Source organism: Coregonus lavaretus (assembly GCF_964263955.1).
Source record: "Coregonus lavaretus genome assembly, contig: HAP1_SCAFFOLD_387, whole genome shotgun sequence".
NCBI classification, from domain to species: Eukaryota; Metazoa; Chordata; class Actinopteri; order Salmoniformes; family Salmonidae; genus Coregonus; species Coregonus lavaretus.
The window spans coordinates 330,903-347,183 of record NW_028158029.1 but is presented as its reverse complement, the minus strand read 5'-3'; the positions used below and the strand labels follow the sequence as shown (position 1 = coordinate 347,183).

General features: G+C 42.8%; 2 protein-coding genes across 2 annotated transcripts in view; both read right to left on the bottom strand.

The window, feature by feature from the left end:
• LOC311124504 (uncharacterized protein) overlaps positions 1–15,657 on the bottom strand; it is a 55,017-nt gene extending 39,360 nt beyond the window's left edge. Inside the window, exon 1 of the mRNA XM_084198641.1 lies at positions 15,086–15,657. Within this exon, the coding sequence (XP_084054767.1) occupies positions 15,086–15,258 (173 nt within the window). The 5' untranslated portion in view covers positions 15,259–15,657. The remainder of the gene's footprint in view (positions 1–15,085) is intronic.
• On the bottom strand, positions 1,091–11,327 carry LOC311124503 (NLR family CARD domain-containing protein 3-like). The gene is made up of 7 exons (XM_084198640.1): positions 11,057–11,327; positions 8,955–10,743; positions 8,516–8,689; positions 5,874–6,047; positions 4,873–5,046; positions 4,575–4,621; positions 1,091–4,118 (listed from the first exon to the last, which is right to left on the bottom strand). Exons 1-7 carry the CDS (start codon positions 11,265–11,267, stop codon positions 3,565–3,567), a joined length of 3,123 nt encoding a protein of 1,040 aa, XP_084054766.1. The 5' UTR covers positions 11,268–11,327; the 3' UTR covers positions 1,091–3,564.
• Positions 15,658–16,281: the final 624 nt, after the last annotated feature.

Genomic DNA, 16,281 nt, shown 5'->3' with positions numbered 1-16,281 from the left:
ATATGACAGCTGTATCTCTATGGCACGGAGGAGAAAAAAAACAAAACAAAAACAAGCACTCTAACAATAAACTGAGCTCAACAACATTAAACAGCAGACATTATGTACAGTGAGGGAAAAAAGTATTTGATCCGCTGCTGATTTTGTACGTTTGCCCACTGACAAAGAAATGATCAGTCTATAATTTTAATGGTAGGTTTATTTGAACAGTGAGAGACAGAATAACAACAAAAAAATCAAGAAAAACACATGTCAAAAATGTTATAAATTGATTTGCATTTTAATGAGGGAAATAAGTATTTGACCTCTTGTCACGCCCTGACCTGGAGAGACTGTTATTATTTGGGTAGTTTGGTCAGGGTGTGAAAGTCTATGTTTGTAGTTCTATGTTGGCCTGGTGTGGTTCCCAATCAGAGGCAGCTGTCGCTCGTTGTCTCTGATTGGGGATCATACTTAGGCAGCCAGTTTTCCTGCCTGGGTTGTGGGATCTTGTTTGTGTTTCGGTGTGGTTGGCTTGTTTGTGTATAGCCTTTCGATGTCATGGTTCGTTGCCTTTTGTTGTATATTTTCATGAAACTGTCAAATTTTTCCATCAATTCCAATAATTGTTCATTTCTCAATAAGCTCCTGATTGTCACTCACTTCAATATTGTCCTCAACAACAGCAATATTTTCCAGTCACGTGATCTTCATTCACTTCACTCATTGACGTTTCCTCCTAAGTTCATTTAGCAGTTGTAATTCCTAAGTTCATCTTCATAAATTAATAAATGTCCTTTCCTTTAATCACGCTGTTTTCCCGCTCCGACGTCCGTCTCGAGTCCTTTTCTGCCGTCCATGACGATGTTAACTCTCTTTCTTAGCTAGCTCGACTATGCACTTGCTTCTGCTAGCAAAACACTGTGCTAACATTAGCCTATACTGTACCACAGAAAATAACAGTTTTAAACAGTTGTAAAAACCCACTTCATCCAGACAGAATAGTTCCTGTAGATTCAGACTTACTCATCACCAATCTGTTGTTATGTCTCGTGGGTTTCATAACCACTTCTGTATAACAATTCAATAATGATGAGACAGGAGACAGGAATCAGTTCAACCATTTATCTGGAACGTGATCATCTTAACACATACAAACCCCCATGATGCTCTGTGGCACAACCCCAATATACAACAAATACATAAATAAATAAGTAAATGGACACTAAACAAAACTAATACGGAATTTAAATGTTCAGTTCTAGAAAGTAGGGCCATGGGATAGGGTCAGAAAGGTCAGTATGTTTGATAACTGGTTACAGAGGTGACATAACAAGCATACGGTCCAATATAACACAGTGAGGTAGAGGTGGGAGCTAAAAGCAGACATGGACAGTGAGATGGTGTGAAGAGGTCAGGGGTGAAACACTACATCAGGACAGGTAGAAATGGCAGGGCTGGAAATAGACACAGAGACACATTCTGATCATGGCTCAGACCTGACATGAGACACCCAAACAGAAGATGCCATAGCAAAGTCCTGTCCAGTAGGCTATATGGGATTTCCTTTAATCAGAATCCAAAACATGGAAATGAGGCATCTTTTAATAAAAAGTTACATTAGAGCTTTAGTGAAAGGATGAAATGACTTAGTGTGACTAACATCATATCAAACATTTAGAACTGCTCTTCTTTATTATACTGAACAAAAATATAAATGCAACATGCAACAATTTCAAAGATTTTACTGAGTTACAGTTCATATAAGGAAATCAGTCAATTGAAATAAATTCATTAGGCCCTAATCTACGGATTTCACATGACTGGGAATACAGATATGCATCTGTTGGTCACAGATACCTTAATAAAAAAGTAGGACTGTGGATCAGAAAACCAGTCAGTATCTGGAGTGACCACCATTTGCCTCATGCAGCGCGACATGTCTCCTTCATATAGAGTTGATCAGGCTGTTGATTGTGGCCTGTGGAATGTTGTCCCACTCCTCTTCAATGGCTGTGCAAAGTTGCAGGATATTGGCGGGAGCTGGAACACGCTGTCGTACACGTCTATCCAGAGCATCCCAAACATGCTCAATGGTTGACATGTCTGGTGAGTACTCAGGCCATGGAATAACCGTTTTTTTCCCCAGCTTCCAGGAATTGTGTACAGATCCTTGAGACATCGGGCTTTGCATTATCATGCTGAAACATGAGGTGATGGGGGTGGATGAATGGCACGACAATGGGATCTCATCACAGTATCTCTGTGCATTCAAATTGCCATCGATAAAGTGCACTTGTGTTCGTTGTTCGTAGCTTATGCCTGCCAATACCATAACCACACCGCCACCATTGAGCACTCTGTTCACAACGTTGATATCAGTTAACCGCTTGCCCACAGACGCCATTCTTGTGGTCTGCGGTTTTTAGGCCGGTTGGACGTACTGCCAAATTTTCGAAAACAACGTTCAAGGCGGCTTAGAGAAGTTAACATTAAATTCTCTAGCAACAGCTCTGTTGGACGTTCCTGCAGTCAGCATGCCAATTGCACGCTCCCTCAAAACTTGAGACATCTCTGGCAATGTGTTATGTGACAAAACTGCACATTTTAGATTGGCCTTTTATTGTCCCCAGCACAAGGTGTACCTTTTGTAATGATCATGCTGTTTAATCAGCTTCTTGAAATGCCACTCCTGTCAGGTGGATGGATTATCTTGGCAAAGGGGAAATGCTCTCTAACAGGGATGTAAAACGTATAAGCATTTTGTGCGTATGGCACATTTCTGGGAACTTTTATTTCAGCTCATGAAACATGGGACCAAAATTTTACATGTTTGCCTTTATATTTTTGTTCAATGTATTTACAGGAATAAACTGGCCCAAACTGGTGTGTTCAATGTGTGTGTCCAGTGTGTGTGTGTGTCCAGTGTGTGTGTGTCCAGTGTGTGTGTGTCCAGTGTGTGTGTGACCAGTGTGTGTGTGTGTGTGTGTGTGTGTGTGTGTGTGTGTGTGTGTGTGTGTGTATGTGTCCAGTGTGTGTGTGTTTGTGTGTGTGTGTGTGTGTGTCCAGTGTGTGTGTGTGTCCAGTGTGTGTGTGTGTGTGTCCAGTGTGTGTGTCTATTGTGTGTGTGTCCAGTGTGTGTGTATGTGTCCAGTGTGTGTGTGTCCAGTGTGTGTATGTGTGTGTCCAGTGTGTGTGTGTGTCCAGTGTGTGTGTGTGTGTCCAGTGTGTGTGTGTCCAGTGTGTGTCCAGTGTATGTGTGTCCAGTGTGTGTGTGTGTGTGTGTCCAGTGTGTGTGTGTTTCTAGTGTGTGTGTGTGTGTGTCCGTGTGTGTGTGTGTGTGTGTGTCCAGTGTGTGTGTGTGTGTGTGTATGTGTGTGTGTGTGTGTGTCCAGTGTGTGTGTGGTGCATCTGAACCGTTCTCACAGGGCGCAGGATCACGGAAAGAGACAGACACAGTTACACAGAGTTACCATGGTTATTATTTACAGGAATAAACTGGCCCAAACTGGTGTGTGTGTGTTACTCCATGTATTTAAATATCATATTCTGATCAAACATAAAACACATGATTAGTGTGAAACATCATGTTGTGTTTGACACAGGGACCACCTGACACAGGGACACTGAGGAGTCAAACCAAACATAAAACCCTGGATAGAGGGGCTCAGTGAATGTGGTGTAGAATGTGTACAGGTGGGTCAGTGCGTCAAAGGAGACTCTGTAGAAGGACAGAGTGCCGGCTGGCCAGTCCAGATACACTCCTACTCTGTGGGAGCTGGAGGAGGGGACGTCTATGGTAGTGAACTTATTATTGTGAAAGGCTCTGTAACTGTTGTCAGAACAGAACAGACCCCAGGAATTCTCATTGTATCCAATCCCACAGTCATTACCCCCTCCTCTCCTGCTGATTCCTTTATATGTCACTCCTATATCAGCCCCATTCCCACTCCACTCTACCTCCCAGTAACAGCGCCCAGTCAGACCCTCTCTACACAGCACCTGATACCAGACCTCAAATCTCTCTGGATGATCAGGATACGGCTGCTCCACTCTCCTACATATCACCTTTCTGTTCTCCTCAGACAGAGAGAGGTGTCTGTGTGCTGTGTTTAGGTCCAGTGTGAGATCACAGGCATCTGATGGATAAAACCAGACTCAATATTAGAAATCATCATCATTCACATTAGAATGTTAACTCACTTTTCACTAATTCATTTAATGTAGATGTTTCTAGGTATCAAAAGGAGAAGTTAAGGTAACTTGAGACTTGTTGAATGATCATATGTTATACTATATGGTAATATAAAACACACTTATTCCCATGAATTACACGTACACACACACACACCTGTATGCATGCATGAACACACACACACATTTCTTATGTAACATGAACACGCCACACACATACACAGAATAACAAATTGTCAAAGCAACACTTTCTAAACGTTGGTGTTCCTGATTTCTACTTCTGTAGAACTACAGCTTATATTTAATATGACCAAGTAAGTAATGATGGTGGTCTTTGACTTTGACTTCACTTGAATTAAGACTTATTCTTAGTCATATTCTTCACAGCAGTCAACACTCACATTTTCTATGCCCAGGTTTCATTGTGTACTCTCCACCATGTTCCACACTGTAGCGGTAAGCAGAAGAACAGACAGTCATTGAGTGATGCACGTGAACTCTCTCTCTCACACACACACACACACACACACACACACACACACACACACACACACACACACACACACACACACACACACACACACACACACACACAATAACCATATAACTTTGTCCAAGTGTTGGTAAGAATGGTTGTCTTAACTAGCCTGATAACTCCAACATGTCTGATATGAACATTGATATAAACCCTCTACATACTTGAGTTTCTCCAGTCTGCAGTGTGGATCCCCCAGTCCAGCAGAGAGCAGTCTGACTCCTGAGTCTCCTGGGTGATTGTAGCTCAGATCCAGCTCTCTCAGGTGACAGGGGAAGGACCTCAGAGCTGAGACCAGAAACGCACAGCCTTCCTCTGTGACTAGACAGCGTGACAGCCTGCAAAGAGTAAAATCATTTTTAAATCATACTGCTATTTTTCGGTGGTGAAAATAGTGACAGTATATTTTTTCCAACATTTTCAGATATATCACTGTCCTGAATATATTCATAAATTAAGGTATGATTAGAAATAACAAATGATCAAAGCATTGCTTGTAGAGAGAAAAATATAAAGTACAAATATTTGAGTAGACTGACCAGACCAGTTTAAAAAGCAGTATCAGTCAAAAGACAGACAGTGAGGTATCAGATTTAGATTGTATTGAGTATACAGTCCACAACTGTTTCATATGAGGTGAGATTATATAATGTCACCTTTTATTTGAGGGTATTTTAATACAATTATTTTTCACCATTTAGAAAAATAAAAGGAATGTATGTATCTTGTCCCCCGATTTGAAGAAGTCATAAGTATTCTGACCAATTCACTTATAGTGTATTAAAGTAGTCAAAAGTATAGTATTTGGTCCCATATTCATTGAACGCAATGACTCCATCAAGCCTGTGACTGCCATGACTGAGAAAGATCATGAATGAATCACTAATAATAATGAGTGAGAGAGTTACAGAGGCTACAAAAAACATGCTAATACCATTAACCTCAAATAAAAGGTGACATTCTGTACTGTCACCTAATGTGAAACTTTTTATCTCAAATCCAAAATGCTGGAGCGTAGCACCAAATTTAAAAGGTTCACTGTCCAAACATATATGGTGTAGATTATCTGTGCCTGGTAAACACATGTGGATCTGGTGAACAGTTATCACTTGTTTTTTTATTTTTTTATTTTTATCACTTGTTGACCAACTACATGAATACTGACCTCAGAGTCTCCAGTTTACAGTGGGGATTCTCCAGTCCAGCAGAGAGAAGCTTCACTCCTGAATCCTTCAGGTCATTGTTACTCAGATCCAGCTCTCTCAGGTGTGAGGGGTTTGACCTCAGAGCTGAGACCAGAGAAGCACAGCCTTCCTCTGTGACTTGACAGCGTGACAGCCTGCAAAGATTGAAATCAAATTAAAACCACACTGCTATTCTTTGGTGGTGAAAATAGTGGCAGTATACAGTGGGGGAAAAAAGTATTTAGTCAGCCACCAATTGTGCAAGTTCTCCCACTTAAAAAGATGAGATAGGCCTGTAATTTTCATCATAGGTACATGTCAACTATGACAGACAAATTGAGAAAATCTTTTCCAGAAAATCACATTGTAGGATTTTTAATGAATTTATTTGCAAATTATGGTGGAAAATAAGTATTTGGTCACCTACAAACAAGCAAGATTTCTGGCTCTCACAGACCTGTAACTTCTTCTTTAAGAGGCTCCTCTGTCCTCCATTCGTTACCTGTATTAATGGCACCTGTTTGAACTTGTTATCAGTATAAAAGACACCTGTCCACAACCTCAAACAGTCACACTCCAAACTCCACTATGGCCAAGACCAAAGAGCTGTCAAAGGACACCAGAAACAAAATTGTAGACCTGCACCAGGCTGGAAAGACTGAATCTGCAATAGGTAAGCAGCTTGGTTTGAAGAAATCAACTGTGGGAGCAATTATTAGGGAATGGAAGATATACAAGACCACTGATAATCTCCCTCGATCTGGGGCTCCACGCAAGATCTCACCCCATGGGGTCAAAATGATCACAAGAACGGTGAGCAAAAATCCCAGAACCACACAGGGGGACCTAGTGAATGACCTGCAGAGAGCTGGGACCAAAGTAACAAAGCCTACCATCAGTAACACACTACGCCGCCAGGGACTCAAATCCTGCAGTGCCAGATGTGTCCTCCTGCTTAAGCCAGTACATGTCCAGGCCCGTCTGAAGTTTGCTAGAGTGCATTTGGATGATCCAGAAGAGGATTGGGAGAATGTCATATGGTCAGATGAAACCAAAATATAACTTTTTGGTAAAAACTCAACTCGTTGTGTTTGGAGGACAAAGAATGCTGAGTTGCATCCAAAGAACACCATACCTACTGTGAAGCATGGGGGTGGAAACATCATCTTTGGGGCTGTTTTTCTGCAAAGGGACCAGGACGACTGATCCGTGTAAAGGAAAGAATGAATGGGGCCATGTATCGTGAGATTTTGAGTGAAAACCTCCTTCCATCAGCAAGGGCATTGAAGATGAAACGTGGCTGGGTCTTTCAGCATGACAATGATCCCAAACACACCGCCCGGGCAACGAAGGAGTGGCTTCGTAAGAAGCATTTCAAGGTCCTGGAGTGGCCTAGCCAGTCTCCAGATCTCAACCCCATAGAAAATCTTTGGAGGGAGTTGAAAGTCTGTGTTGCCCAGCGACAGCCCCAAAACATCACTGCTCTAGAGGAGATCTGCATGGAGGAATGGGCCAAAATACCAGCAACAGTGTGTGAAAACCTTGTGAAGACTTACAGAAAACGTTTGACCTGTGTCATTGCCAACAAAGGGTATATAACAAAGTATTGAGAAACTTTTGTTATTGACCAAATACTTATTTTCCACCATAATTTGCAAATAAATAAATAAAAAATCCTACAATGTGATTTTCTGGATTTTTTTTTCTCATTTTGTCTGTCATAGTTGACGTGTACCTATGACGAAATTTACAGGCCTCTCTCATCTTTTTAAGTGGGAGAACTTGCACAATTGGTGGCTGACTAAATACTTTTTTTCCCCACTGTATATCAGTGTCCTGAAACCTACCATATATATTCATAAACTAATGAATGCATCATTATTACAAATGACAAATTATTGAAGTATTTTTTGTAGATAGAAACGTATATAGCACAAATATTTGAGTAGACTGACCAGACCAGTTTAAAAAGTAGAATCAGTCAAAAGACAGACAGTGAGGTTTCAGATTTAGATTGTATTGTGTATACAGTCCACACCATATCTATTTTGACAGTGAAGCTAACATTTTAAATGTTGCTCTATACTCCAGTATTTGTGATTTCAGATCAAATGTTTCATATGAGGTGACAGTATATAATGTCACCTTTTATTTGAGGGTATTTTTATACATATCTCTTTCACTGTTTAGAATAATAAAAGCACTTAATGTATCTAGACCCCTATTTGAAGAAGTCATAAGTATTCTGACCAATTCACTTATAGTGTATTAAAGTAGTCAAAAGTATAGTATATGGTCCCATATTCTTTGACCGCAATGACTACATCAAGCCATGATTAAGAAAAATCATGAATGAATCATGAATAATAATGAGTGAGCGAGTTACAGAGGCTACAACAAAACATGCTAACCTCTCACCATTAACTTCAAATAAAAGGTGACATTATGTACTGTCACCTAATATGAAACATATCTAAAATCCAAAATGCTGGAGCTTAGCACCAAATTTAAAACTTTAAGCCTCACTGTCTAATCACATATGGTGTGGACTATGTGTGCCTGGTAAACACATGTGGATCTGGTGAACAGTTATCACTTGTTGACCAACTACAGAAATACTGACCTCAGAGTCTCCAGTTTACAGTGGGGATTCCCCAGTCCAGCAGAGAGAAGCTTCACTCCTGAATCCTTCAGGTCATTGTTACACAGATCCAGAACTCTCAGATGTGAGGGGTTTGACTTCAGAGCTGAGACCAGAGAAGCACAGCCTTTCTCTGTGACTCCACAGCCTGACAGCCTGACAGAGAGATCATCATGATTTCACAAACAAACTGTTAATTTAACAGCAATAGTTTAGAAGGACAATGGCAGAGGCATTTGGTTTATTCTGTCAAACAACATTTAGATTCATCTTCTGTCTCCTAGAATTGTAGGGTCTAATCTTTATACTAATGTGAATATCAATACATTGATTCAATACATAATTCAATAACACATATTTTTCTCTAAACTGAATATTTCTTCCTGATGATTAGTACTTAAATGTCATTTTATGTACTCACAGAGCAGCTCTGGAGGCTTTGACCACTGGCAGCAGCCTCAGAAGACCTTCCTCTGATCTGGAGTATTTCTTCAGGTCAAACACATCCAGCTCCTTTTCTGAAGTCAGCAACACAAAGACCAGAGCTGACCACTGTGCAGGTGACAGTTTGGCTTCTGAGAGACTTCCTGAGCTCAGGTAGCTTTGGATCTCTTCCACTAGAGAATGGTCATTCAGTTCATTCAGACAGTGGAACAGATTGATGCACCTCTCTGGAGAGGGATTCTCCCTGATCTTCTCCTTGATGTACTTGACTGTTTCTTCATGGCTCTGTGAGCTGCTTCTTGTCTTTGTCAGTAGACCTCGTAAGTGCTTCTGATTGGACTCCATTGAGAGGCCCAGAAGGAAGCGGAGGAAAAGGTCCAGGTTTCCTGTCTCAGTTTGTAAAGCTTTATCCACAGCACTCTTGTAGACAGTAACTTCAGGCTTCAGCGCAAAATAGTTACTGGACGTTAATTGCGGTTCGGCCATTAGATTCTCATTGTTGTTGATGAATGAGAGGAACACATATACAGCAGCCAGAAACTCCTGAATGCTCAGATGCACGAAGCAGTACACCTTGTCCTGGTACAGCCCAGATTCCTCTTTAAAGAGCTGTGTGCACAATCCTGAGTACACCAGGGCTTCATTGACATCAATGCCAACCTCTTTCAGGTCTTCTTCATAGAAAATCAGATTGCCTTTCACAAGCTGTTGAAAAGCCAGTTTTCCCAGTGACAGAATGCTCTCTTTATTCCAGTGTGGACCTGTCTCTTCTTTCCCAAGATACTTGTCATTCTTCTTTATGGTATGAAAGACCACAAGGTGTGTGTACATCCCAGTCAGAGTCTTGGGCATCTCTTCTCTCTTATGTTTCAGCATGTGTTCAAGGACTATTGCAGAAATCCAACAGAAGACTGGAATGTGGCACATGATGTGGAGGCTCCTTGATGTCTTTATGTGTGAGATGATTCTGCTGGCCAGGTCTTGATCACTGAATCTCTTCCTGAAGTACTCCTCCTTCTGTGGGTCATTGAACCCTCGTACCTCTGTCACCTGGTCAACACACCCTGAAGGGATCTTATTGGCTGCTGCAGGTCGGGTAGTTATCCAGAGGAGAGCAGAGGGAAGCAGATTTCCTTTGATGAGATTTGTCAGCAGAACATCCACTGAGGTTGACTTTGTGACGTCATAACAGATCTTGTTCTTCTGGAAGTCTAGGGGCAGTTGGCACTCATCCAGACCATCAAAGATGAACAGAACTTTGTACTTGTCGTAGTTGGAGATTCTTGATTCTTTGGTTTCCATTGAGAAGTGATTGAGAAGTTCAATCAAAGTGTGTTTTTCCCCTTTCATCAAATTCAGCTCCCGAAAAGGGAATGAAAATACAAATTGGACATCCTGATTTGCTTTCCCTTCAGCCCAGTCCAGAATGAACTTCTGCACAGAGACTGTTTTTCCAATGCCAGCGACTCCCTTTGTCAGCACAGATCTGATAAGTTTGTCTTGTCCAGTTAAGGGTTTGAAGATGTCGTTACATTTGATTGCCATCTCTGGTCTTGCTTGTTTCCTGGCTGTCGTCTCAATCTGTCTCAGCTCATGTTCATTATTGACCTCTCCATTTCCACCCTCTGTGATGTAGAGCTCTGTGTAGATCTTATTGAGAAGTGTTGGGTTTCCTTGTTTAGCGATCCCCTCAAATACACATTGAAATTTCTTCTTTAGATGAGATTTGAGTTCACGTTGGCAAATGACATCAAGCTCATCTGAATCTAGACATAACACAGAGGATATTAATATTACGTCTGTTTTAATGCCTACAGTATTGTAGGACTGTGTTATAATGTTGTACATATTAATAATGTATTCTCTTAACTGACTGTATAAATGTTTAAATGTTTTCATAATGCATTACACACTGGTTTGACTGATTATATTATTATTGGTATTATTAATGTTGTCTCCCTGTCTCTCCTATCTCTCTCTCTCTCTTTTATCTGTCTAAATTAATCAACATGTACTTTAGCTACAGCGTTTAAATGTTTGTTATAAAACACCATTCAACATGAGGCAAACAGCTCTTACTTTTCTCCAGTGTGTCAGCAAGCTCCTTCTGGTTCATTTTCCTCAGGACGTGCAGTGTGATCTTCAGAGCCCCCTCTCTGGCACTGCTCTCCTGCTTCTCATCTTCAGCATCCACCACTTCCTTATCCTGCTTCTGACACTCAAAGCCTTGTGGGAGATCTGGACTAAGAATCCTCTTGAACCTCTTCAGCTCGTTCTTCACAAATGTCATAATATTCTCTTCAAGCAACTGAAATAAATAAAGTAAATAAGTTAAGCAAGAGACTAAATGCTTTCTCATTAACACATTAATGAATGATTGACAGATCAACTTTACTTGAGGTAAACAAAAACAAATGTACATAACAGGACCACATACACTGAATATGGAGGCCAGGTCTGTTTGATGACTCTGGGAAGACTGACCACTGAGAATCTCTGACTCCGATCTCTCCTGTTGGTGTCTGTGGACAAAACATGAGATTACATTTCCTCATCCAGGGAGTTCTAATAGCAGGTGGAGGGGAAACATGTTGCCAGCCTCCATCACGTATTAAGACCAAAGGATTACAAACTATCTTATGATGATTTATCACAGAAAAGTGTTTACTGTAATTGAATGTCCAGTGATTACAACAATAACAAAACATTTTTGTCAAAGCTTTTAAGGTAATTTGCAAGCACAATGTAGCCCGTTTGACTGCAGTAAGGTTATTCTACTGGCAGAATATTCCTCTACTGTCACGCCCTGGCTCTGGGGACACTGTTATGTTGAGCCAGGGTGTGTAGTTCTATGTATTCTATTGCTATGTTGGGAGTTCTAGTTTGTATTTCTATGTTGGCCTGAGTGACTCCCAATCAGAGGCAACGAGTGTCAGCTGGTGCTGGTTGTCTCTGATTGGGAGCCATATTTAAACTGTGTCTTTCCCTTTGTGTTTGTGGGTTTTTGTTTCTAGTCTGTTTATGGTAGACCGTGAACTGTCACGTATCATTTGTTGTTTTGATCGTGTCTCGGAATAAAGAGTATGTTTGCCTGCAACGCTGCACCTTGGTCCTCATCTGTTCCTGACGATCGTGACAGAAAAACCCACCACTTCTGGACCAAGCAGCGAGTCGAGGAGCCATCGCCAGGGAAATCCCTAGCAGATCTCCGTGGCAGCCTCGACTGGGTCAAGCCGAGTGAAGAGCAGAGAGAGTGGACTTGGGAACAATGGAGGAAGAGCTTCGACTGGGTCAAGCCAATTGAGGAGCTGAATAGCGGGAGTTGGGGGCAGAAGAGCGAGAGTTGGACGAGAACTATAGAGGCCTGGCCCACGGGGAGGAGAGACCCCCAGAAAATTTTTAGGGGGGGGCTCACGACGTCGGGGCAGCAGGAGGCCGCGATAGAGCGGTCCAGCGGGTTGGCAGAGGAGGCCGCCAAGTTACGGGGGCCACTGGTAGAAGAGGGGATGGAAGGTGTAGAGGCACGGCGAGAGGTACTGGGGTGTGTTACCAGTCCGGTCCGGCCCGTTCCAGATCCCGGTTTAGGGCCAGTGGTGTGTGTCCCCAGTACGGTCCGGTCTGTTCCTGCTCCCCGCACCAAGTCAGTGGTGCGCTTCGTCAGCCCGGCTCGGCCCGTTCCTGCTCCCCGCACCAAGTCAGTGGTGCGCTTCGTCAGCCCGGCTCGGCCCGTTCCTGCTCCCCGCACCAAGTCAGTGGTGTGCTTCGTCAGCCCGGCTCGGCCCGTTCCTGCTCCCCGCACCAAGTCAGTGGTGCGCTTCGTCAGCCCGGCTCGGCCCGTTCCTGCTCCCCGCACCAAGTCAGTGGTGCGCTTCGTCAGCCCGGCTCGGCCCGTTCCTGCTCCCCGCACCAAGTCAGTGGTGCGCTTCGTCAGCCCGGCTCGGCCCGTTCCTGCCCCCCGCACCAAGTCAGTGGTGCGCTTCGTCAGCCCGGCTCGGCCCGTTCCTGCTCCCCGCACCAAGTCAGTGGTGCGCTTCGTCAGCCCGGCTCGGCCCGTTCCTGCTCCCCACACCAAGCCAGTGGTGCGTTTCGTCAGCCCGGTTCGGCTCACTCCTGCTCCTCACACCAAGCCAGTGGTGTGCGTTGTCAGTCCAGCACGGCCCGTGCCTGTTCTCCACACCAAGCCAGTGGTGGGCGTCGTCAGTCCGGCACGGCCCGTGCCTGTTCCACTGGTGCCTGGTTCGGCACTGGTCAGATGTTTTACGCCGGAGCTAGAGCAATCCGCTCCATCAGTGTGCAGTCCAGCTCCGGCCAGCGGGGCCAGACCGGACCAGGGGTACTTTGGGGGGTTGGAGAGGGAGTGGGGATCAGGCCCGGAGCCGGATCCGCCGCCAAGGCGGAGTGCCCACCCGGTCCCTCCCCTGTGGTATTTAGTTGGCGCGGTCGGAGTCCGCGCCTTTAGGGGGGGGTACTGTCACGCCCTGGCTCTGGGGACACTGTTATGTTGAGCCAGGGTGTGTAGTTCTATGTATTCTATTGCTATGTTGGGAGTTCTAGTTTGTATTTCTATGTTGGCCTGAGTGACTCCCAATCAGAGGCAACGAGTGTCAGCTGGTGCTGGTTGTCTCTGATTGGGAGCCATATTTAAACTGTGTCTTTCCCTTTGTGTTGGTGGGTTTTTGTTTCTAGTCTGTTTATGGTAGACCGTGAACTGTCACGTATCATTTGTTGTTTTGATCGTGTCTCGGAATAAAGAGTATGTTTGCCTGCAACGCTGCGCCTTGGTCCTCATCTGTTCCTGACGATCGTGACATCTACTGAGAGACCAGAGATGTAGCAGCCAGATAGAACCCATTCCATGCAGCAACATGCTGTAGAAATAACCTGATCCCTTTTATCACTGTTCAGGAATCTGACTGGGCAGCACTCCCTGGCATGAGTACCAGACCTTCACACACACATACACGCACACACACACAAACACACGGAGGGAATGTTGTGTTTGTTTAATATTGTTTCAGGACTATGAAAATTGAAAAAAGGATTTGCCTATGTAGTTGAGGTAATAATGTGGCTACAAGGAGTACCAGTACTGAGTCAATGTGCAGGGGTACCAGGTAGTTGAGGTAACTGAGGTGTAGGTAGGGGTAAAAGTGACTAGGCAATCAGGATAGAGATTACATCTCCTCATCCAGGGAGTGCACACACACACACAGGGAGGGAATGTTGTGTTTGTTTAATATTGTTTTAGGACTATATTAAATGGAAAAAATGGTTAACCTATGGATTATGAAAACAACAAAAATAAATGGGAAAATGGGAGAGGAGAAATTACTAGAGACAGTGTTGTTTAACTCACTGACCACATGACCCATGAGTTTTTCTTACATTTGTTCAGTAGAAAAGTCTCCCGCTCTAAACTGTTCAGGTTGTTTCATAGACCAGTCACTCTTCATGGACACACAGCTGGGTACAGGGGAGGCTGGTCTCTTCCGCTTGATTGGACTTCAACACAACAGAGACAAACATTACATCTCTCATCTACTTTGAGCTCAGATGGGGAAACATAAGAAGAGTTTCATTCCAAAACACTATATATCCATTTTCAGAAATGTTGGTAAATTAGCTTTTATTGTTTAATGAAATTATTAAACCACTACAAGACCTTATAAATGCTTCTAAAGTGTGTAATTTCCACTTAAAAATGTCAGACTTGATTTGCCCTAATGAGAAATGGATCAACCCCTACAAAAAATATCCCCATTACCCACATAATAATGCACATTTGCTGTTGCTGCAGTATTATTTTCCAACTGTGAGAAACTAGGTCAAATTCAAATGTAATCTGTAAATGCATTAATTTTAAGGTAGCTAGATGAGACAACCACATATCACAGTCAAATATACAGGATACAAACATTCCAATCCAGCTAAACAATGGATATAGCGTTTTGCATAAAAACACATTTTCGTACTCATCTAAAATCTAGAACAGTTATATTGAATGTACCCATAAGCAATCATTTCTGATGAAAAAACTCAAACGTTTTATTGGTATCTTCCACTAGATGTCAGTAAACAGTACATTCTTAAACAATATTGTCATCTCACCTCTTAGCTTTGGTGTCATGTTCCCCAGAGAGACTCATTTTAGAGGCAGGGTCCCCCTCCTCTCTCTCCCCAGAGAGACTCATCTTAGAGGCAGGGCCCCCCTCCTCTCTCTCCCCAGAGAGACTCATCTTAGAGGCAGGGCCCCCCTCCGCTCTCTCCCCAGAGAGACTCATTTGAGCAATGACCCTTAAACAGAGATCCAGCATGTTGGTTGTGGTTAACACAGTGACAACTAATTATTGAATGTCAATTGTTATCTTTTAGTCATTATCTCTTAGAAATATAACATTTACTAACATACACATCCAAACAGTCAGGTGATTTAATGCAATACATTTTTCTAGCCCAATGATTACTCAAAACCCGCCCACAATGCCTGAAAACTAGCACAAAAACATAGCCCCTGATAGGCCTACATCTTATTTCAGATAGCCTACAGTAACCTGGCAAGATGTAAGCTGAAATATTTAGCAGTTTGCTGAGTTCAAATTTACAGATTCATTTATTTAACATGAATAGCAAGGCGATTTTGAGGTAAGAAGTGCTTCTGTTGCTCAGTAGGCTGCTGGAATAGGCTACTGAGGATGGGGGTCGTAATTTCAATCACTGAATCAAATATGAATAATATGGATATGAACTGAATAGGCCCATGCTTGTCAACAACAGCCAGGTTGTTTTTATACCTGTAGCCTGATCTGACTGACTGTTACCTTCAATCTAATGCATTCTAACATCAGATCAGCAATTGAGATAGAACTGTGACCATGGTGACACTTTAACTTCCAATTGAATTAACTAAACATTAAAAATTACATAATAACACAAGGCTACATTAACAATAAATTGAAGTTATAGGCTATTTATTAAATATGTTTGCCAGCTCCAGGTAGGCTACAGTAGCCTACACAGGCATACAAATTAATAGGCTATTTAATGGCCAACAGATGTATCATTCTCCACATTTAACATCAGTTTCATTATGGAGTTTTTCTCATAACAGAAGCACATGAGGGAGTTCCATAACTTTCATTTCAAATTTCCACTCGCGAGAACCAAGAACTCAGCATGCGTAAAAACCTTCGCATGATATGGTTTTCCATAAGAAAAGTCGACATTAGAATGCAGTTTAAACCACCCCCGAGTGAATTTATCTAACGTGCTCTGGAGTGCCTCAAGTAGTTTTCCTGAGCTTATTT

Excerpts from the sequence above, each read along its gene's own strand:
- LOC311124503 (XM_084198640.1), bottom strand. The coding sequence starts at position 11,267 with ATGACATTTGTGAAGAACGAGCTGAAGAGGTTCAAGAGGATTCTTAGT. Across the intron at positions 8,690-8,954 it reads AAAGCCTCCAGAGCTGCTCT|GCTGTCAGGCTGTGGAGTCA; the intron begins GTGAGTACATAA and ends TCTCTCTGTCAG. Across the intron at positions 5,047-5,873 it reads TGTAAACTGGAGACTCTGAG|GCTGTCACGCTGTCTAGTCA; the intron begins GTCAGTATTCAT and ends TACTCTTTGCAG.